This window comes from Petromyzon marinus, chromosome 51 (genome assembly GCF_048934315.1).
Source record: "Petromyzon marinus isolate PM22_M1 ecotype Great Lakes invasive population chromosome 51, UKy_Petmar_22M1.pri1.0, whole genome shotgun sequence".
Classification (NCBI taxonomy): Eukaryota; Metazoa; Chordata; class Hyperoartia; order Petromyzontiformes; family Petromyzontidae; genus Petromyzon; species Petromyzon marinus.
Genome location: NC_133717.1, coordinates 12188877 through 12212087, shown reverse-complemented (window position 1 = coordinate 12212087; position 23211 = coordinate 12188877). Strand labels below are relative to the sequence as shown.

Here is a 23211-nt window from a genome sequence, read left to right as displayed (position 1 = left end):
CTTCACCTGGAATCAAACTCACGTTGGTGAGGTTCGTAGTGCGGCGCGAGAACCACTGCACCCCATACACACACACATTCCAGATTTGAAGCGTTCGTGACTACAAGGATCCATACTCTTTGGTTCTATTCGGTAAAGTCACGTAGGTAAAAAAATTAAAACAACAAAAATTACGACGTTTCGGCCACAACACAAGCGGCCTTCATCAGGTGAAGGGACCAACCTGTCCAGCGGACAGCGTTCACTCCAACGCTGTCCGCTGGACAGGTTGGTCCCTTCACCTGATGAAGGCCGCTTGTGTTGTGGCCGAAACGTCGTGATTTTTGTTGTTTTAATTTTTTACCTACGTGACTTTACACACACACATGTTCCGCTATTGATTTGCCGATCAATTCTTCCATATTTAGGTGGAATATATTTACAAGACTTTTCTTGAAATGGTCATTGGGCCCAGGAACGCATAGAGCTAAGTTTATTGGCCTTCCCCCACACCTCCGATTAGCACGATCGGCGATGTATTGTGCATAGAGAAGTTCAACAACATACAACATAGCACGGCACAGGAGGGGTTGCTGTGGCTAGCACTACGCAACAGTGTTGATGTTGAGTCAACTTGAGAGAAGTCCATTACGAGTTATTATACCAAAACGTGCCAGAGATGTCAAGCCAATGCACAACTGCTCCCCACAACGACAAAGATACGCCACATAGGCAACATGTTCGACAATAGCACTGCCTTAAAATACAAATGTCACAGGTGACGTTTCAAGTAATGGCCTTTATTCATCGTACCACAATGTTCCATGTAGCCATACGGACGTCTGGAGCAAGAGTTGTTGCACGTACGTGTGTTGAACTTCTTTCGCACCGTACGTAGCCAACAGTACGAATCGAAGGTGCGGTGAGCACATATTAAGACCAGCACGACACACAAGGAGGTGGTATGGCTGGCAGCTTTGTCTCTCTCGTGTTAATGCGAGAGAGACAAGAAATCAAACTCAGGTCACCGGTGCCGTGGAGTGCACGAGTCGCAATGCCACCGCTTCACACAAAGACAAAGATCCCCTATATGGCCTCTAACATATTGTTGGGGCAAGTGCTGTTAGCGAGTCGCAGCACCTATGAAGGTCGGCACGGCACACGAGGGGGTGGGGTTGCCAGCACCGCACACGCAGAGGAACACGCACACTTTGACGGCAGCAAATTAAGCGCAACACATCACCATTAAATTTCAAATATCCCCTTCAATGTCCACTTATGGTACAATCATCCGGGTGACAATTATCGCTTTGCTGCAGTGAGGCCGTTGCGAATAAGGGCTTGTCATTAGTTCTTTTCGTTATTCGGCAGCGGGTAATTCTCAAATTTTTCGTTTGGGCTCATGAAATCAATTCGCGTTGGGTATTGCTTCTACTACCACTGTGAATTACAGGGACATCACAGAGCCCCCTGATAATGCCTAGAGGCGCTGTTTGGTGAAAAGTGAGCGAGATTTGAAGCATTGAACCGTCACTAATTGGTTCAGTGGCAAGTACACGAACCACTGGCCTCAGCAGCCATACCAATAATATGCTGCTCATAATCATTATAAAATAATTTAGGGAACCTTTTTTCTTTTTAATCCATTGCTCGTTGAAGGTCCTCCCCCATGTCACGTCGATCATGGGGGTTGGTGAAGGGTCAGGTGAGGGAACCAGGAGAAGTTCAGATATTGCTCGCCACCGATGTTAACCATAGCCAGGAATCTACGTTGGTTTTATCAGTTCATATCATCATCATCATCTACAGCCATCATCAATCCACTGCTGGATGAAGGTCTCCTCAAGCCGTCAACACAGCATCTCTCAAGATCCCCACGATAAAAGAATTAAGCTAAACTATTAAACCAAACAGTTTTATTTTATTTAGCGGGTAATGCCCACTGAGCTACCTGGCCACAAATGATGGCTCAACTTAGTGGCTTATCACGTGGACATTTATAGCAGCTAAATACTCGAAACGCATGTTTCTAAATGTGGAGGGAAATCCCGGAGGACCTGGAGAAAAATCCACACGACCCGAGGGAGAACGTGCAAACTCCAAATATACAGCAGGCGTCAGGGTCGACATTGAGCCCACCACCTCCTGTATACCAGGCGAGGAAGTTAACATCTCGCCACCATGGCGCAAATAATCTACCTAGCACCTACACTTGAGTTGATTTCATGGTTCCATCTCTCCGTAGACGTCCTCTCAGACGCATTCCATCTCGTGCCCGCCGCTACATCGTTATTTTTCATAACACAGCGGGTGAATCACCGTGTCACTGCTCCAGGATTTTTTCCACTGTTCACGTCTCTATCGATACGGTAACCACTAAGTGAATTTAAACAATATTGGCCTCATAATAATCAAGGTTTTTGGGTTAGACCACGTAAATATAAATGTGTCATTAACCCACCACAACCCCACACAGCCAATTAGTAAAGTTTGTCACGTGAACAATATGTGCTAATTAGCCGCGACTTCAGCACATTGGTGTGAAGGAGAGTAAACCCACAACATTCAAGTATGTATGTTGAACTTTGTTCGTACTGTACGTAGCCAACCGTGATAATTGGAGGTGCGGGGGAAGGACAACAATCAATGTAAAACGTTTCGCTGGTGGTTACAACCAGCTTCATCGGGCGATTTACAAGAATTACTGGAGGCGAATTGGTCCCAACCTTAAGCAGTCCTCAAACCCAACGATTTTCGTTCATATTTGGTCTCTTGGGTTATATCGTGTGGATATAATGTCAATATGTTTGACTATAACCATCCACTACCCAACAGAGTATCAAATTAAGTTGTCAAGTCATTGGCAAATGAGCGAATTGATTTGGGTTTTTTTTTTCAGAAAAACATGTCTTTTAACGTTATACCTACGCGATCTGACCCAAAATTTCAACTAATTACGTAGCGTAACATTAGTTGTGAAAGCCCTACGTACAAATATAACCAACAACTATCCACTCCACATGGAATGAGTGCTCATGTTTGCGCAGGATTGTGTTGTGAAATGCACACTATATTGGAGTCGGATGGTGAGAGAGAAAAACACATCTCAAATTAATGTGCTGCACATTTTATACACACTTTGTAGTCTGTGCACACATGGACACAAATTAGAGGCCCTAATTATATACACACACACACACAAAGTGACTACAACCCGAGCACAGACAATCCAAAACAGACGCACGCACACAGATTAAAATTAAAAAAATACGTGCAAAGAAGCATACGAACGCGCGCGTACGCATTTCCTCCATTCAAATGTGTCTCATGCGCCTAGATGAGCAAGCACAAAGAGTGAAAAGACAAAAAAACGAAAATCTGAAATTAAAACTGTCAGCGAGAGCAACGTCACGTGGAAAGCAATTACTCGGCAACACAGAAAAATACTTTTTGGTTTTACGCCAGCGAGGAGAAAGAGAAAGATGATATTCCTCGTCGCCTTGCAACGCCAACCTGGCACCTCAGCGGGTGTTCCCATGACGTAACATAATGAGGGTGTACATCGTTAAGAACCCGTACGTGTTCCGCAACAGCGGCAATTGCAGTGTCTCGAAGATTAATCTCTTAAATTCCGGCCGTTTAAATATACATAATAACAGAAAAGAACACTGCACGTGCCTTGGAGCCACGCAAGTGTGATATCTTGGCCGAGTGTGCGGTCGAACGGATAAGGATGTTCAGACTATCTTCTTTGGTTCTTTCGGTAAAGTCAAGTAGAATGAGAATAAAATAATAAATTGATAAAATAAAATAACACAATAATATTCTCACGACGTTTCGGCCACAACACAAGCGGCCTTCATCAGGTGAAGGGACGAGACTGTCTGGTAGGACAGCACTCCAGCGCTTGTGTTGTGGCCGAAACGTCGTGAGAATATTATTGTGTTATTTTATTTTATCATTTTATTATTTTATTCTCATTCTACGTGACTTTACCGAAAGAACCAAAGAAGATGAATCATTGCAGTCACGAAAGCTTTAAATCGAAATGTTCAGACTAACCTGATGTCGTAGACGATTTTCAGCTTTCTTTCATTTTGAACAAATGTATCAACAGTACCAACGCAATACTTCGTCTCACGAAGTTCGTCTTTTTCTCATGCAATGTAGTGTGAAAGGCTGCAGGAATTCGATTCACGAAACCTATAACCGAACGTTTTCATTCCAATAATCGTGAAGGCGAGTGTAATTCAAGAAATGAGGCTCAAGCTTCTTGGGGATACGAAAAAGGCCAAGACACCTCTGAGCGAACTACCAAATGCACAACTTCTGCTTTCGGAGGAAACCGACGTACCGTATTACAGCAAAGTTCAAAGGTCAAAGCGAGGTTCCCTCTCACATGAGCATCGATTCCGGTGCTCATCTCCCCTTTTACAGCCCTGAGCCAGTGCTGGAAATTCCACATTCCTATGGCGGAAGGGGGAAGGGGGTGGCGAGGTTTTACATAGGACAACTGCTGTTGACATCCCCACAAAGTGGTACTCGTTTTCTCAACCCTGGACGGATGATGGGCTGAGTCAATGGCACCCCCCGCCCCCCCCGTCCCTCGGCCCCCAACTAGGATTGAACTCGTATCCTTGTGATTGCGAGCCGGTGGCTCTACCGCTGAGCCACCAAGACGGATGTGACAATGCGAGGGGATGAACCTAAAAATAAAGTCACGTTTTCGTTATTTTTGCATAAAGCAGAAAAAGCTTTTTGCTTCATTTTTTCCCCGATTGAATAATTTAATTCCACGCGAGACTACGTGAGGCAACATCTCGCAGAGAGCTCGTTTAGAATAAAAAAATAATGGTGATCCTGAAAATATGTCCATAAATACTCTTTCCTCAATGGAAATTGAACAAATGTGGAATTTGAGGATAGAATATGGATGGTGGTGGCGACTGCCCTGATGATTGTGGTGGTGCTCCTGATTATTGTCGTGGTGATTATGGTGTTGGCGATTGTCCTGATCATTGCGGTCGTGGTGATGATGGTGGTTGTGCGGCTGTTGGTGGTGGTGATTGTCCTGATGATTGTGGTTTTGGTGGTGCAAGTGGTGGTGACTGTCCTGATAATTAGTGGTGGTGATCGTGGATTTGAGCAGAAACACTGTTAACATATGTAAACACCTGCATTACACGTGTGTGCTTTACACAGAATGCAAGCAACAGACTTACACAATACCGTTCAATTCCACAATTCCGCGAATGACACTGAAAACGATCGGAGGTGGTGTCTGAAATGAAACTTCAGACGGTCAAATTCTAATGCATGACAATATAATGACGTCATTTAAAATTATATATATATTCAACCGTATTTTCTTTCAGAAATTTTGATAAGCATAATCTGTTTTAGAGAGTCGTCACCCACGTGTGTTGTGCCATGGCTTTTGTACAGGCTGTAAAGACTACCATCACTCACGATCTTGCCTCGTGTGAAAGTACAACGGAAGAGAGAGGGAGAGGGACATACACAGCTGCATGGGAAATCGATTCAATACATTTCCATCTGTGCGAAGAATTGGGCATTAATCCCCGCCTCCCCGCCACCACCCTGCCTCTTCTCCTCGCACGCCTCGGTGTTATGCGGGCACTCGGGTTTCCTCACGCGTGTATAACCACTCGTCACTTTGCTTCGGACAAAATAAATGCCAACGTAGAACCGCCACCCAGTTTGGGTAAACCTGTTGGAGATTGAGCGTTAGCCACCCCCCCACCCACCCCCCTCACATGCCCCTGTTGTGTTTGTTTATCTCGGCACTCCTGTGTCCTCCCACGTGTGTACGACAATCGCTTTGGTGGAGTTGGCCAAAAGTCTCAAAATTGGACCTTGAAGGAGCAATGGGCAATTGTTGGCGCCGGTGCTGACTGCCTTCGCAAGCGCTTGCCTGTGGTTTCCCCCACGCCTGCGTGTGGCAACTGCACGTTACAAATTGCACGGCGTTTTGAGATGCTATTTGGGAGCGTGGCGTCACGATGTCAGTTTAACAAGTAGGAGGCTTACGCGACCACGGTTTAACCATAAGGGGGCTTTTGGGGTCAGATCACTTAAATGTGAAGGTGCCATCAAACCCGCCACCACCCAGCACAGCCAATGAGTAAGGTTTGTCACGTAACACAAAAGATGCCAATTCGTTACAATACAGCACACCGGTGTGTTGCACAGTATACCCACTACAACATTTGCAATTCGAGTGCTGTGACGTTTCGCCGGTAATTACAGCAACAACCAGCCTCATCAGGTGACAGCCAGATTTGTTGAGAAATCCACCTCCTGTTTCGGTTTGAAAGATACATTGTTTCATCTATTACTGTATATTTTTTAATTGCAACTTAAAATTGCCGACTGTTACCTGTCGCAGGATCTCGGCCGCTGTCTCGTGGCCGCAGTCAAAGATGAGATAAAACTCCCGGCCTCGTTTCATCTCCTTCAGCAGCGGCTTGGTGTCGCGCGTGTCCAGCGGGAGCTGGCGAATTTTCAGTTTCAGGTTGAGCTGCGACGGCGCCTTGATCAACTCCTGGAGTCGTATGAGGCCTGCGCTCCAGAAGAGAGAGACAAAAACAATGACGGCTCGCGAGTGAAATGGCGAGGGAATTAAGCTGGGTTTTTTTTCTTTTCTTGCGCAGCTGCGCGAATTACCCAAAAAATAACCACACGTGGACATTTCCGAAAGAAAATCTAAACTAAAGCTGAAATGTGGCTAAAGAAGAGTGGCGCGGTGCATGCTGGGTATTACATGATACAGAGGAACAGATGGCACAAATAAAGAAGGCAAACTGGGGTTGTTGTCTTTCCCCCACACCTCCGATTAGCACGGTTGGCTAAGCACGGTGCGAAAGAAGCTCAACATACGTGCGTACTGAACAAGCAAAAATAAGTGGGATTGGCCAGAACACGTATTTCAGTTTAATGTATTTGGTATAGCCCTGTGAGCCATTCGGCTCTTGAATCGGGTGCAACTGCAACAAACAAAAAACAAAAACATGAAAAACGTATATTGGTCAGTGGGCAAGGCTAATGATGGAGTGGCATCCACAACAAGGGCGTGCATCTGAAGGGATGGTGATCCGGTAATCAAATCAGCTCAATGAGAGTGTACGTGCGTACATATGTTGAACTTCTTTCTTGCCATATGTAGCCAACCGGAGGTGCGGTGGAAGGACAACAAACTCAAATGAAAAATCGGTTCTAAAGAAATTAGTTTTCAATCTATATATTTAAAAAAAGATTGCCGCATCACAAGACCATGAAAGATTTCACGGGGCGGTTTGGGGAACCCTTGATCCAGAAGTGAATAGATGACGGCTGATGATGATGTCTCTTTCCGTAATGCACCGGTGATGGAAAAAAGTTGTTTGCAATATTGTGACAGGTGGGTATAAAAAAAAATGTTTCTAACAAATCACCGCATTGCATATCACAAGACAAAATGTAACTTGAAATTGATTAATTATAGAATCACACATTGACAACTTTGACTGATGGATGAAGCTAAGAAGACAAATGTATTGTATTAACTGTTATAAATCTTACATATTAATAATACTTTAATACGTGCTTCTTTGTACTATACCAGCTTTCAATGCATAATGAATCCAACGGCGAAGATTGAATGATCCTGTATGAAAATGATCACCTTCCATCTCACGTTGATGATGTGCATAGGACCCATGGTCCAATGCACAGAGAAAACCAACACGACCATGACCAACGAAAATGATCCCACGTGCAGCCTTTAACAGGCAGCTGTGTCAAGTGCTGTTAGCGAGCACCTATTAGCACAGTGCACCACACAGGCAGCAGCTGCCTTACTCTCTCCCCTGCGCTGATTTTGTTGCCACCCCACTGGGTACTCAAATAAGGCTGAGTCGACCTAACAGGGGGAGGAAGCCCTGCAAACAGTTTCAATTCACTTGCCGCAGATATAAGCCATGGCTGGGGATCGAACTCGGGTTTGCCGGGTTTGTAGAAGCAGCGCGCGAACCACTACACCACTGCTGTATACAGGAACAAAACAAAGACCTCCCATATAGCCTAGACACGTTGCTTGGGGCAAGTGCTGTTAGCGGGCACCTACTGTAAGTATGCACGATCACAATAACAGACGCACTTGGACACGCGCGCATTTTTGTTTTACACATGGAGCCTCTTCAGCTGTAACTTAAATGAGAAAATAGCCTTTTTTGCTCCGGTTTTGGTCTGTAAATGTTCGTACAACCATTTGATGAACGTGTCCGGTTTTCAATGAGGTCATTGCGTAAGTGCGAACACACAACTTCGCGCTAGAATTTCCCTAGAAACTGGATCAACATGGCAAGAGCTTTAGTCACCCCCTACTATGGACAGGTGGATCGACAGGCACAGAGGAAAAGGGGGGGGGCTACTTGCAATACCGCTTTAAATTTTAGTCCGAGGGCGTTACAAGCAAACAAAAAAACCCAACCATGCCAAAGAGGCATAGAGCATTCGTATCCCTCTCAGCATCACCCACCCGAAATGTTGACTTTTTTTTCTTTTCTCAAAACAGTCACCGGCTCACCCCCCCCTCCTCCACCCTCCAATTCACCATTTGACCTCACTTCCCTTTCTAAAGGCTCCACATTAGGGGGCACGTGGCGCGTACAAGGGGCGGGTGGCTGCGTGCGCTGGCTTGTGCTGCTCGGCACCGGTCAAGAGTGCCAGCTCCGCAGAGCGCGGAGAAAGCGGAGCCGGATTTATCGTCGCGAGCGCCGGACCCAGGCACACCGGCCCTTCAAGCGAGGGCCGAACGAGTGTCGCCGCCAAGGATAATTAAACACGTGTGCCGGTCGGAAGGTGATACGTAAAATGCCATTTGGCCAAGGTGAGCAGGGTTTTCAGAGTCATCAATTAAAGTTTTCCAAACGTCATCAGGTCAACATTGTCGTGAGGACATTGAGGAGAGAATACACGGTTTTGCGTGTTTTCTTCTTTATTTATCTCATAAGCCGTTGTGTATTGACATACACCTTCCCGTATGTGTGTGTGTGTGTGAGTTTATGCACGAATTAAACTCCACAGAAGTTAAACCGTGAATGTCGCTTTAGAATTCCCGTCGGATTTCCTGAAGATTCGTGCAAATCGCAAGCGACTTATAAATGTCTTCTTGCTGATGACAACTGCCCTAGCCATCAACAAAAATCTTTAACAATATTCCTCTGACACAAACTGACGTCCCGATTCCCCTTTCCAGAATGGTGCTGTCGCTCTTCCTAGAATCTCACCTAGAGGAATGCTGACAAACAATCGCAGGCGTCGAGAATCGACACCTGACATGGCACCTCCAGCCTTTGACGTTCCTCCAAGACACCAGTGTAACGATCAACCGCATCAGACCAATCAATCAACAGGTCGATGTGCACATTTCCTTCATGACTGCAACATAAAAGATAAGCCACAGCCGTGCGTCCGTGGCCAGGCAACACAAAACAGTGGGCCATATCGTACATGGAGGAATAGCAAACTACACAAACTCTCCCGTGAGGTCATCTCGTGGAGAACAGACCTCGACATTGGCATGTAGCTCCTGAACATATTGCCATTATCAAGACTAGAATACAATCTCCCGCCGCTGGGTTCGGAGCACAGTGTGCTAACCACACACAAAGAGCCCCATTATAGCTGACACAGGCTGTTGGGGCAAGTACTATTAGCGAGCACCTATTAAGACCGGCATGACACTCAGATGACTAGCACTACGCCCGACCACCTTTGTCTTCATTGTGGCGACGTTTACACACCATACCACGTGCTCATTTAAGGCCGAGCTAATCTAAGGGAGGCCAGGGACACGTTCGAATAATCACAGATGATGTTAGGCATGGCTGGGAATCGAACATGGGCCTCAGGTTCACAGTGCAGTCAGGTAACCACCAAGCTACCGCTCCCCAAAGCACACACACACGCGTACACACACACACGCGTACACACACACACGCGTACACACACACACACGCGTACACACACACGCGTACACACACACGCGTACACACACACGCGTACACACACACGCGTACACACACGCGTACGCACACACGCGTACACACACGCGTACGCACAAGGCCACGTGGTGACTGAAAATTGTTTTCTCCCACATTAGCAGGGTGATAACATCACAAACAAATACTTACGCGGGGCCATTAAGCCTCCGTTTGTTAACACGAAGCAAAGACGCCAAGCAAATTAAATGAACCTTCTGGAGGCGACCTCATGAAGCTACACTGCGTACACAAGGATGTGTGTGCTTAATAGCCAATTGTTATGACGACTCTGCAAAGCCACATTTACACAGTCGGTGTCAGGGCCAAACACACCACGTGACCTTACGAAAAGGACACGGGAGCCAGAGAAATGGAAATTACATTGTTTGTGGCTTGGGTGCTTGGTCGAGCTTGTTGCCGGTGGCTGGGATTGTCGGCACGAGCGGCCGTTGAAGCGACGCACCATCCGCTGCACAAGATCATCGCTCGAATGTGCGTGGCGCGAAGTGCGACGAGACGATTAAAACTATTTAATCATTTTACCAGGTGACGCCCGCTGAGCTGCGTAGCTCTTTTGTCAGAAGCGACCTGGCCATCACAAATGATAGCTCAACTAAGTGGCTTGTCACCATGCGGAAATTTATAGCAGCCAAAGAGTCTAAACGCATGATTCTAAATGTGGAGGGAAAAACCAGAGGACGCGGAGAAAAATCGACGCGACCACGGGGAGAGAGACACGCAAACTCGGAATATACAGCAGCAGGCGTCAGGGTCGGGATCAAACCCACAACCTCCTGTATACCAGGCGAAGCAGTTCACTTTTCTCCACCGTGGCACCCAAGTAAGAATTACAGTGAGCACGTTTCCCGTGCATAAGCACAAGCTAACAATGCCGTGCCACCTTAGTTATTCACACTACTTACAGGTGCAACACCGTCTGTATGTATGAATGTATGTTGAACTTCGTTCGCACCGTACATAACCAACCGTGCTAACTGGAAGTGCGGGAGATAGACAACACACAACACACAAAAAGCTGGGATTGTTTGGCATTTCACAAATCCATAAAAATAAATAAAACAATTATTCGTGAAATCTTAACTTGAGGCTTTCGTGACTGCAGGAATTCATATTCTTTGGGTCTTTCGGTAAAGTCACGCAGACGGGTTCAAAGAAAATAACAAAAAACTACGACGTTTCAATCGCAACACAAGCGTTCGTCGTCAGGAAGAGGGGGTTAGCTTCTAAAGGGAAAGATCTAATAGTTGTTTGGAAACCCTTCCCGTAGAGTGCGGTTAAATATTTGTGAATCAATTCTCGGCCTATATATTCTATTCATCCATGTTATGACAAAGCATGATATACATGGACGTGAGATGTTGGGCATATACAGAACATCATTATTATCATCACCACTATTAATTGACGCAATACCTTCCGTCCAGTGCATCTCAACGTGCTCTGTGGCAGTCGAGAGAACCAAAGAGCCAAAGACCCCCCCCCCCCAAGTGACAGCTGTCCCTGTGCAGCACGAGACGACTGCACGAACGGCCAACAAGTAGCCATCAGTCTGCCAGGAGGGGACTACTGCTGCTACGTGGCTTTTCCCAATTAAGTAATTTGCGAACAATCGGTAACATTTTGCAAATTTGGGTCCATCATTCCATCACGGCGTGGCCTTACTCTTTTGTTCGAATAACATCAAAGGGTCTCCATAGCGTCCGCTGTGCAGCAGACGGGCGTGCAGTATCTGTGGCTAGCACACCACCGCTGCATTAACTGGTGATGACCATTGGGCTTGAAGCGCGAACATCTGCGGCAGGCGGGCACATTCGCGACCGCAAATGCCATGCAATCTCAGACAACTGCCAATCAGGAACCCCATTAACCACCCTGCAAATCAATTAAGTGGATGGTTTGCTTTGAATCAAATACCACGCCGTGATGAGCCTAACAAAGCGTTGCAGGTGAGCGCCCTTTAATTCGGAGCGCTCGCATTCGCGCGCAGAGAGAACGGGTTTGGTGGCAGATGGGGAAAATTTTAATCTCATTCGGTATCCCTTCCTCTATATTTGGGGGCTGACCTTTTACTACACCCGGGGAAAGGTCGACCTGACATTTCCGTGCCACCCTCCGACAAACTTCTGTGCCGGGAAATGCATTATGACGAATTTCAATATTGGGAAGTTTTAATATGGGCACTACGGTGGGGCGTGGGAGGATAGAAAGGAGTCAAGTGTTGGCAAGTTAACGTCTTTCTTTGCGAGCACTTTGCAATTTACTTGTCCATGCGAGGATTGTCGCTCACAATGGTGATTGGTCGCTGGCAGGGCACCAAGGTCAATATGTTCACCCCCGGGGCCCACAATGTTGTCAGTTTGAATCCAATTTAGTCTCCTCGATAATGACGTTCCTTTGAGGTATTATTATCAAGCAAAAGTGGCGTCTGCGAATGTCTGCAGATGTAAAACTTCCCCAGGCATACGAAAAGGTCATTCAGTGACGGTAGTTATGGTAAGGCTTTAAACTTTTATTTTACAATATTGCTAATTTGAAATATTGTGCTTTCGTAAATTTGAGCGCAGGAAACTGCACGAAAAAAAATACTTGGTATACATATAATGGACATTTTTTTACGACTATGACCACCGGTAAAATAACAGGTGTATTCGTTGTGGTCGATGAGTGGTTCAGAGGTCAGAGTTCAGAGCTGGTAGAACTGGCAGCGATGTGCTCCCGGGTTCAAATGCAGGCAGCCGCCTGTGATCAAGAATCGTGGCTTGATGGTCTCAGCCACTCAAAACTGAACGCACAAATAAACCATCACATTCAATTTGGTTCTGCACTTCATTTGGCAAAATAAATATTTATCTAACTGTCATGCACGGTGGGAGGGTCAATGCTGTCCTCTAACGTGAGTGAACAAATCTCTAATAAGTAGCTCTGTGATATCCACTTCCGTTGGCTGTTCTCAGAAACGAAGGGATGCGCGTCTCTGTGAGAGCTTCCAAACGGATTCTTCATCTCCTGATCTGACGCTGAGAGCGCAATCGGGATAGCTTTTGGAAAAAAACAATAATAAATATAGTAATAATTTGAATAGATAAATCAAATAAACCTGCCCCAAAGAATACTTCTATGCTTTGCCCTTCAGCTCTTTACACACCTCATTCCTTTCAAAGTAGAAATGTCCTCCACTCTTCATGTGCGTGTCGCACCTACGATTATCACGGTCGGCTACGTACGGTGCGAAAGAAGTTCTACACGTCTCCCGGAAAGAAAAAAAACACATCATCTACACACTCTCACCAAATCCGATTACATTACATTCCAAAGCAGTGTAAGATTCAAGACTCACACCGAAGGCCTTTAGGATAAGCAGACAAAACCATAAAACCCAGACTTGATGAGCGAGTCTTGTCGTTCGCCCGTTAGCTCCCCCACAAATGTAGCCGGCAACAGGCGACAAACGAGGGACAACAACCACTCCAACACCCCCCCCCCTCGCCCGGCTAGCCACGGAATAAACGCACCCGGGGAGGGGAGGGGGGGGGAGAGATTCCGCACCCAAGCGTAAAATGGAGCTTCCGTCCGCCGACGATCGCAAGCCAAACACGGAGGATCATCCTCGTAAAGCGAAAGCGTAAATATCACGCCGATTTAGCACGACGACGCCCCGGCCCAGCCGCATGCAACACTAAAAGGTCACCTCCTCCGCGCCACGCTGCGAATTTACCGTGGGTGTTTTACAAGCGGCTGTGTGCGCGCGAGTGTTTGTCGCGCGGCTAGTGGGGAGCGGTCATGCAGGAGCGGTCAGCGCGCTGCGCTACGAACCCGTCCACCCTAGTTCGATTCCCGCTCACGGCCAACACCGGTGACGATTGTCTCGAACCGGTCCTGGGCCGCCTCTAGGTCGACTAAGCCTCAAATGAATACCTGGTGCGGTGTGTTAATATCGCCACTTGGGAGACAAAGGCGGCCGGGAGTGCTGTTGGCCATCCACCACCTCGTGTGCCGTGCCGGCTTTCATCGGTGCTACTCGCTAACTGCACTTGCCCCTACAGTCTGTTAAGGCTATACGGGGGGTCTTTGCCTTTGTTTCTCACGCTGTTTCTTGCTTATTCACCCTGCTGTCGCAAAGAAAACCCATTTATGTTCCACAGCCCTGAAATATGCAACCATAAGCGTGGTCTTTTCTCGGATAATGTGATACACTGAATATGTATGTTCGTGCAAGTTTATTTTATTTTGAAAACGTTGAAACCTGGCCTCGTGCTGCTACATCGCTCGATTGTGAGAACCCGTGGTAGCTCAGCGAGGAAGGCCTCCATCCAGCAGTAGATTAACCATTTAAATGAGTTTAACGATTTAAATTATTTATTTTTAAACGCGAAAACTTGGACTTTGCGCTGCTAGCCATCGGACAAAGGCGGTCACCGCATCGAGCGCTTTCAGACGCGCGCTTCTGCGGCCGTCTGGAACGCTCTTCCTTCCAACAGAAGGAAACCAACGGGAGCTACGCATTTTTGAATTATCTAGATTGAAAACTAATTTTCTTAGGACCTCTTTTTGTGCGTAGTTTGTTGCCCTTCCCCCGTACCTCCGATTAGCGCAGTTGGCCACGTACTGTGCGAAATAAGTTCAACATGCATAAATGCGTGCTCAAACCCAGGTAAGCCAGGTTCATAGCGCAGCGATGACAACCCCTGCTCCACCGCAAGAACACACAGCTGCGAGATCAACACGTTGTACCATAACGGATGGATTATTCCGTGTCCATTTCAGACCAATTGTAATCTCTCCATTAGGCACTCAATAATTGCGCAATTCAATAATAAACTCATTCCGGGCCAATTATAACTGCATTACATTTTAGTGCACAGCATTGGAACCAATGAATTCTAGCAAATAAATTGGCTTGGCGACAGAGCACTTATAAGCTGATAAATAAATGGCAGAGAGGGTGGTAAAAGGGGCTCATTAAGACTCCCATTTACGGTTAGAAGACTTTAACCCTTTCCTTTCTTGCCACCCACCTAAATGTATTCATAAATTAATTATTACCCACTTGTGCATTTGTGCCCAGCCAGGATTCATCTTATTTTTATCGCAATGCGGCGTCATCTACTGTGCCAATTGCCGCAACAAGTTCTGCGTTGTCGTGTGTGGGCTCCCCTCCACCCCCTCCCCCCTCCATGCACCTCCCCCCCCTCCACCCACATGTGCAGGCTTTGCCGCTCACGAGACGGCAGTGGACGCTTTGGGAAGCCCCGTTGGGCAGCGGCCACTCATGGCGCTGAAGACTCCCGTGATGGTGCGGGCGGCCAGGCACAGCGGCCAATTCTCCTGCCGTGGCTCAGCCACTGCCATTAGACTGGTGGCTCCCACCCCTGTTGCCTGTCGCGTGCCATGACTGATAACAAACTACACTGCCGCTCCCCGCGGCCACACAAAGACAAAGGTTCCTCCGTATAAACCTATTTACAGACTTTTGGGGCAAGTGCTGTTAGGGAGCACCGATGAAGGCCGGCACGGCGCACGAGGGGGTGAGTGGCCAGCACCACCCGCGGCCGCCTTTGTCTCCTGAGTGGCGATGTTTACACACCGCACCAGGTGCTCATTTGAAGCCGAGTCGACCTCGGCTTCAAATGCGCGGCGCGCTAACCGCAACACCGCCACACTGCCCACGGCCACACACACCGTAAAACAAATAAACCCATGAGCACTTAGACGCATAAATAATCCACGGGGAAGAGAGATGCGAGAGTGTTACACAGTTCGCGGCACTCTTGCCAAGGGCAGCACCGACGGAGGTGGCGCGCCGTCGATACGGGGGAACGGGGAACCCCTGGCAAATCCTCCGGTGCGGTGGAGGAGGGCAGCCTCACCGAGGAGGGCAGCCTCACCGCGGTGCCTCAGGCCGCCAGTTACGGCCTCGTGCTTAATGGGCAGGGGCTCGCGCGTCCACGTGGAATAACGTGGCACAAAGGCGTCGTGGTTAGACACGAATTGCACGTCAGCCGCACAGCACGCCGTTACATTCGTCAGTGGAGGTGCCAGCCCCATCGGGGGTGGGAGGGGGGGGGCATGAGCATGAATTCGTTTTCGGGTGGTCCACCTTTCGATTTATAAACTACTACCGGGAACGATAGATTGCGTGCAGGGCCAAGAGACTCCGACGTAGCGAGACACTGGGATTGCACATGGCTCACTGGGGATAACGCACAGGAATCGTCGCGCTCCCCTCATGTCCGTTTGCAGGCCAGGTTCTGGGTCGCCTTGTGCCGCACAGGGACAGCTGCCACTGGGGGGAGAGAGGGTTGCCCCTTTCAAGTGTGTTGAGCTGAGGGGCGATGTTAAGTCACTTATTGTTTGCAAAGAGCTCTGAAACGCCCGAGGGTGACGGTGAGTGGCTCTATCAACAACAAATGAACAAATCACGATGTGTGTTACTGTGTGTGATGTGTGTTGCTGTGCTTGATTATTAATATTCGTTAAATTCTCGACGACATATTCAGCAAACGAATTGAACGCATCCTGAAATTATCGACAAGCGTTTGGCACCGTTTTCAAGGAACAACAACATTACTTTTGTTGCACGTGTTAAAGATGCCGTCGAAAATGTAACGCGCATGATGAAGGAAAATAAATCGAAAACATAGCAATAAATAGGCCACAGCTCCGTGCTCACGTCAATGCGACACACAGGTGGGCCCTAGCAGCGCAAGTGTCGGTGCGACATTGACTCGAGTACAACTGTGGAGACTCAAGTGTTTGCATCGCATTCACTCCGGCGTCAACGTTGAGACTTTAGCATTCTCTCCGGGCCCCCACGCCCCAGCACTCTCAACTCCCTCCGCCTCTAAAGCGCCTCGCCCCCCCCCCCCACCCCCCCGACCGGGACAAGCCAGAAGTTGTTCAGGAGAAGGAGGTCACGTGCGTCTCACCCGTGCTGTCCTCGTACACCACCGTGACGCTCTTCCACTTGTAGGACTGCACCAAGTCGAGCACGGCGCGGCTCACGGACGCGTAGTCGGGGTACAGGTTCACGAAGAACGTGTCCCGGCTGCTCGACGGCTGCGGCTTCCACTGCGTCTGGATGTGGGGCACCTCGAGCGCGTTGGCGATCGACTGCACGGAGCTCGCCGACGCCGAGTGAGAAGGTCCGAAGATGGCGGCCACCCCCAGCGACAGCTGGTCGCATGCTGCGGCGAGGTGCACGGTGCGCACGAGGTGGTGGCGGTGGGAGGGGAGTGGGGGGGGGGGAGATGTCGCGGAGGTTGGAGCGGTGGGGATGTTCGCAAACGGGAGATGCGAAGAGGATGATGCAGAGGATGGCACAGAGGATGGCACAGAGGATGGCACAGAGGATGGCACAGAGAATGGCACAGAGGATGGCGCAGAGGGTAGGACAGAGAATGGCGCAGAGGGTGGCGCAGAGGGTGGCACAGAGGGTGGCGCAGAGGGTGGGTCAGAGGATGGCGCAGAGGGTGGGTCAGAGGGTGGCGCAGAGGGTGGGTCAGAGGGTGGCGCAGAGGGTGGGACAGAGGGTGGGTCAGAGGATGGCACAGAGGATGGCCCAGAGGATGGCACAGAGAGTGGGTCAGAGGGTAGCGCAGAGGGTGGTCAGAGGGTGGCGCAGAGGGTGGCGCAGAGGATGGCACAGAGGATGGCACAGAGGATGGCGCAGAGGATGGCACAGAAGGTGGCGCAGAGGGTGGCACAGAGGGTGGCGCAGAGGGTGGTGCAGAGGGTGGCGCAGAGGGTGGCACAGAGGATGGCACAGAGGATGGCACAGAGGGTGGCACAGAGGGTGGCACAGAGGGTGGCGCAGAAGGTGGCGCAGATGGTGGCACAGAGGGTGGCGCAGACGGTAGCACAGAGGATGGCGCAGAGGATGGCACAGAGGGTGGCGCAGAGGATGGCACAGAGGGTGGCACAGAGGGTGGCACAGAGGGTGGCACAGAGGGTGGCGCAGAGGGTGGTGCAGAGGGTGGCGCAGAGGGTGGCACAGAGGATGGCACAGAGGGTGGCACAGATGATGGCACAGTGAGAGTAATGTTAGGGGTGGGTAAGGTAAGTGAGTTGGGAGGGAAGAATCAGGGTAGGACAGAGACGCATTGAGATGGAAGAGAAGAGAGAAATTGAGAAGTAAGTGGAGGGGGTGGTTATAGGAGATGAAGGCGGGACAGGTGGAGAGAGATGAGTGTTGGAGTGAGCACAGAGAAAGAGAGAGAAAGGGAAAGATGAAAGTAACAAAAAACTAAGAGAAATAAACTAAATTTGAAGAGCACATAGTGGGATGTTTAAATGAGATTGGTGAGTGAGGGATGATTTAGGGGATGAGAGGCAAAGTAATTCAGAAGGCTTAGAAGATTGTGAGGAGGAGGAGGAGGAGGAGGAGGAGGAGGAGTAGGAGGAGGAAAATGATGTAACAGTGAGTAGAGGACAAATGAACATATCGTGAAATAAATGGGCATATTACTCAAAAAACAAGAACAGGGAGAGGAATAGGTGTGGTCCAGGAACACACGGAGATAAGATGATATTGAACGGTGAGATATGAAGAGGAGACACAGAGGCAGGCAAACACAGACAGAGCACACTGTCCTTAGTTAATCGGCATTTTTTTCCTTGCTCGCAGGCGTAAATATAGCAGCCGTAAAAATTGGTTTGAAATTGAATTGCGACTCGGCAGCCACGGCGGCGGCGTGTCGAAGGCCGCCGCCGTGGCTGCCGGGAGAGCCGCGTCCGGTAACAGCCGTGAAACGAACAGCTTGCATGGGCATTCCGTGCGAATTACGGAACGAAAGCTCGGGTCTAATGGGCGCAAAGTCGGCCGGTCGGCGTTGCTCTACTCCAGCCCAGAGTGGTTGTCAAGAGCCCTCGACAAGCTCCATGTCGTCTGGAATTCACTCCGTCACTCTTTCACCTCGCACGCCGGAGGGGGTGTTCCGTCCTCCTGTCAGGATCTGAAGCCTCTCTCTCTCTCTCTTTAATGTATTCTCCCGTGCCTTCTGAACGTCCTTTTTAAAGTACAATTTCATTCAATTAATACACGGATGAATGAGCAAAGGGAGGGCTTCTTGCTCAATGTAGTGTTTTGTTTTACAGTTGTTGTTTTTAATCACGCGATGATTGTGATTCTGCGTGTTTATCCAGGAGAGCAGCACTCAATCCTAAAGACACCCCCCCCCCCCCCTTCCAGAGGGCCTTGCCAAATTTCGCAGGAGGGGGCAACATCACTAATTGCAATCCCAATTGAGTACTTTGCTGGTAATTCTTCAGCATTGGGATGTTTGGCCAATACCACTTGCAATCTATGCAGTTAACATCTCGTCATGGTGGCGATGTTAACGATCTCGCCTGGTGTGCAGGGGGTTGTGAGTTCGATCCCAACCCTGATGCCTGTTGTATATTTGGAGTTTACATGTCTCTCTCCCCGTGGTCGCGTAGATGTTCCTCTGGGTCCTCCGGTTTTTCCCTCCACACTTAGAAACACGCGTTTAGGGCATTTTGGCTGCGATAAATTTCAACATGATGAGCCACTTCGTTGAGCTATTATTTGTGATATCCAGGTCGCTTCTGAAAAAGAGCTATATAGCTCAGTGGGGCCTTATTTGGTAAAATAAAATAAAAATAGTTAATCCTTAGTTGTTAGTGAGTTAGACTGTTAGGGCAGATCTTGGATCCCCCGTGTTGACTGAGTTTTACGTGTCACATCGATGATTCGTAACTTTTTTTTTGTACAAGTCAGGGGATGTGTTGGCAGTGGTGCATGGACACAAATACCAAAGCACAAATGCCAAAAAAAAAACAACTCTCATTAACACGGACTTATAGCAGAAACAATATATAAGAGTCTGGCATTTCTGTGCAACGGTTTTTCTTCAGAGTTCAATCTATTTGGCACACATTACGGCCCACATGATTGCCTTCCTTGCAAGATAAATCCACTTAAGACTAAATTATATGAGCATAAAGGTTCTAGCGGTGATGCGATGGTTTGCACACACCGTGCGATGAACCCCGTGACCTGAGTTCGATCCTCAACCACCTCTGACATCGTTGGTGGGTGATATCCGAACCGGCCCTAAGCCCTTGCCTTCACGAACTCTCACTGAGACCAGTGCAGTTAAGTCCGGTCAAACAACCCCCGTTATTGGCAGGGCGTGGAATGGCCTTAATACAGCAGTGTAATTACAGAGTTGTTCATGTTATCCATGTAAAAGATATGCATTCACTTGAGGTTGCATATCATAGTTTGGAACATATACTAACCCAGAACACATTGAACGTTGTGGTCCAACGTTGGGCCAACGTTGGTCTAACAGTTCCAACCACATGCCATTGTTGGCCCAACGTTGCAAGTTTACTGGGAAGGTCCAGCTTGTTTTTTGTTCAGCTTCGTACAAAAGCAATATATATGGGAAACACGGCTTTTTTCCATTGTGCTTGTCCTGCTTAAACAAATATATCTCTCATAAATTTAACAAAACACCGATAATTGTAAACGCAGCTGTGGTGATTTTTTGTGGTTCTTTTTTTTCTTGAGTACTCCAAATCTCTTCGCTTGGCATGCAATGGGGCATGCCAGTCTGTGCCCATCATCAGCTGGGAAACAGCTTTCGCCAGACAATTTTTGCAGGCCACCTTTATCTGCAACTTCCTCTGACTGCTGAAGGGGTTGTTATTGGTGATCAGATAGTGCCATGTCATTGGAAGGCCCCAATCTTCCTACTGCACGAGAAAGATTGGCAAATTCCCTATCTCAGCCAGGGGATATTTCCACTGTATATATATTGTGTTTAGTATCAGTGAGAAACTAAGCCCTGATAATAAGTGATAGGGACGCAGCCGTGATGTAATGGTGAGCACACTCGACTTATAATCCGCAGGTTGGGGTGAAGTGTGGGTACCTGGTGTCTAGCCAGTGTCGAAGATTAGGCCAAATACCCTCCAGAGGGGGATCTCTAGAGCTCATTCTAGTGAAGGCCCTTCTGCCAGCAGTGGCGTGAGATCGAAGTTTCAGGGCTGCTCTTTTACCTTTTTTTACTTTTGCACATGCTGCTCGAGAATTTGCAATGTAAACAATTTATGAGATTTAAAAAAATTATATTTTGGGGGTGTTTCACGAAATTCCGTTTTTGTGAACGTGTGTGTGTGTGTCCCAACATGATTTATCTATGGGTACACAACAAAACACCCAAAAAGCACCGTTGAAATTGTCGTTTCGTTTCAGATCTCTCCGGAGCCATCATCACGCTCCTGCTTGTAATAACTTCGGCATGACGCAATCGAATGACGCATCTCAAAAACTTGTCATCCTCGTTGAAACTGAGCGACAGAGTTTGCAAAGCAAATCTGTATATTGCAAGAAAAAAACCCGATCATAGCACAGTAATAGTGCAGGCTGGTGGAAAAAAGACACGAGTTGCAAACAACACCACAACTGTGCATTTCGGCAAAAAAAACTTCAGCATTTTAAGAAGAAGTGCATTGTGGTTCCTCTTATTTTTGTTCACCGTCAAACATAAAATGTATCAAACGTGAGCGACTGATAGTAAGCAGTGATAGACGACAGTGATCCGGTTTCATTACAAATTAGGACTCATCAGCACAGTATAGTCAGGCTAACAACAACAACAACGATATCAATATTACAACATGTACAGATATCTTACACCATGCAAGTATAACACGCACATTTGTGATTACTTTAAACACAAGCACAGTGATTATATACGTGTGATATTGCAACATCGACACAGACAAGGTATACTTTTCACAAATCTCTGCTTGGAAGAGTCTCTGCCTCGTCACGGCAACCTGCCAACCAGACTGATTATATCATCTCGTCCACACTTTGTTTAACCACCACCATACTGCGACAACAACAAACGCCGTGCACCACCAAGTGGCGGTGATGTCACCAAGGCGCTTGTGCCATGCTCGGTGCACTTTGAGGCCACGTGAAGTGTCGAAGGCCCACAGGCAGGAGGTCACGGCACAGACCCAGGTGTCATAGGTTGACTGAATGAGATGACTGGCAGATGCATCACCTGTGCTCCCCACTGTGCCAACCCTCTGCGTTTTAGCCGCCCGGCACTCTGCTCGTTGTTGTGAGCGTCGCTCCTCCGCCCTCTGTTGTTGTTGGAGGGCGACTGCCTCCAAACTCCACAACAGTGCGTCCTTTACAAACCTCCTCCACAGAGGCTGATCTTGACACCGCTGGGTCCAGACATCGGCAAGTCTAATCAACTCCACATCCTTCTGTGCCACATCAGTCCATTACGTCTCTAGCCCGTTCCGCCCCAGTTTAGCCCCCTCGACCCGGCCGAACAAAAGCTGCCAGGGCATGCGGGCAACGTGCAGGTCACAACAATACACTCACTCACCAACCCACTCATGCGCTTACCACAACGCAGGTGATCTCACTTCCCTCCCTCCCTCTCTTCTCTCTGCTTCTTCCTCTCGCACTGCTCCAACTCTAAACTTCCCTCCCATAACGTCTGCTTTTCCAAGTTCTTACAACCTTGCTCAATTCGATAAAAGCATGAACTCTCATCTCGATTACACCTTCAGCCGTGCCGTTTGTTGCTGGCCGCTTGGCGCATCGGGCCTCAGGGTCTGTGCTCGACAGACTGCAATACGCTTCGGTAAGTAAGCCAAATACTCAACACATTCGTCAAGTAACACTGCCCTAAAAGAATTGTTCTTCTATCTATATATACCGTATGATAAGTGACGTTTTGATCAATGGCCCTTCTTGATAGCACGCCAGGTCAGCCCCACTCCAAACTTGACCCCCTGACGTCAATAAATTCGCTTACACGTACGGGGGGGGGGGGGGCAGGGTGGGACAAATATTGCGACGTGAAATCTGGAAAATAGGGTAAATATTTCTGCGCGCGAGACCACACGGGTGACCTTTGCGAGCGGTGCGATGTGGTGTTCCGGAAACGCGCGGGACCCTGCAGTCACTCTTTCACTGAATTAAGCGATGTCTGCTGTGATTCATTATTCAGCCCACCATTTGATACATCGTGCTACCAATTGACTTCAAGAATCCGCTCCAAACGCCCTTCAAACCAAAAATTAATAATCCGTCTCTCGTGCGCTCAAGCGCATGCTTTTTTTTGTCGCTCCTTCAAAAAAATTTGGCGAAACCGACGACGCTACTAAA

The 23211-nt window shown here is 48.3% G+C and overlaps 1 protein-coding gene across 4 annotated transcripts in view; it reads right to left on the bottom strand.

Moving 5' to 3' along the window:
* LOC116953441 (glutamate receptor ionotropic, kainate 2-like) overlaps positions 1-23211 on the bottom strand; it is a 209955-nt gene that overhangs the window by 101879 nt on the left and 84865 nt on the right. For 3 of the 4 annotated variants that reach the window (XM_032973661.2, XM_032973660.2, XM_032973662.2), the window contains exons 3-4: positions 16973-17230; positions 6380-6561 (exon numbers count right to left, since the gene is read on the bottom strand). In XM_032973661.2, the coding sequence (XP_032829552.1) occupies positions 6380-6561; positions 16973-17230 (440 nt within the window). The remainder of the gene's footprint in view (positions 1-6379; positions 6562-16972; positions 17231-23211) is intronic. The other variant, XM_076074997.1, reaches the window with a different exon arrangement.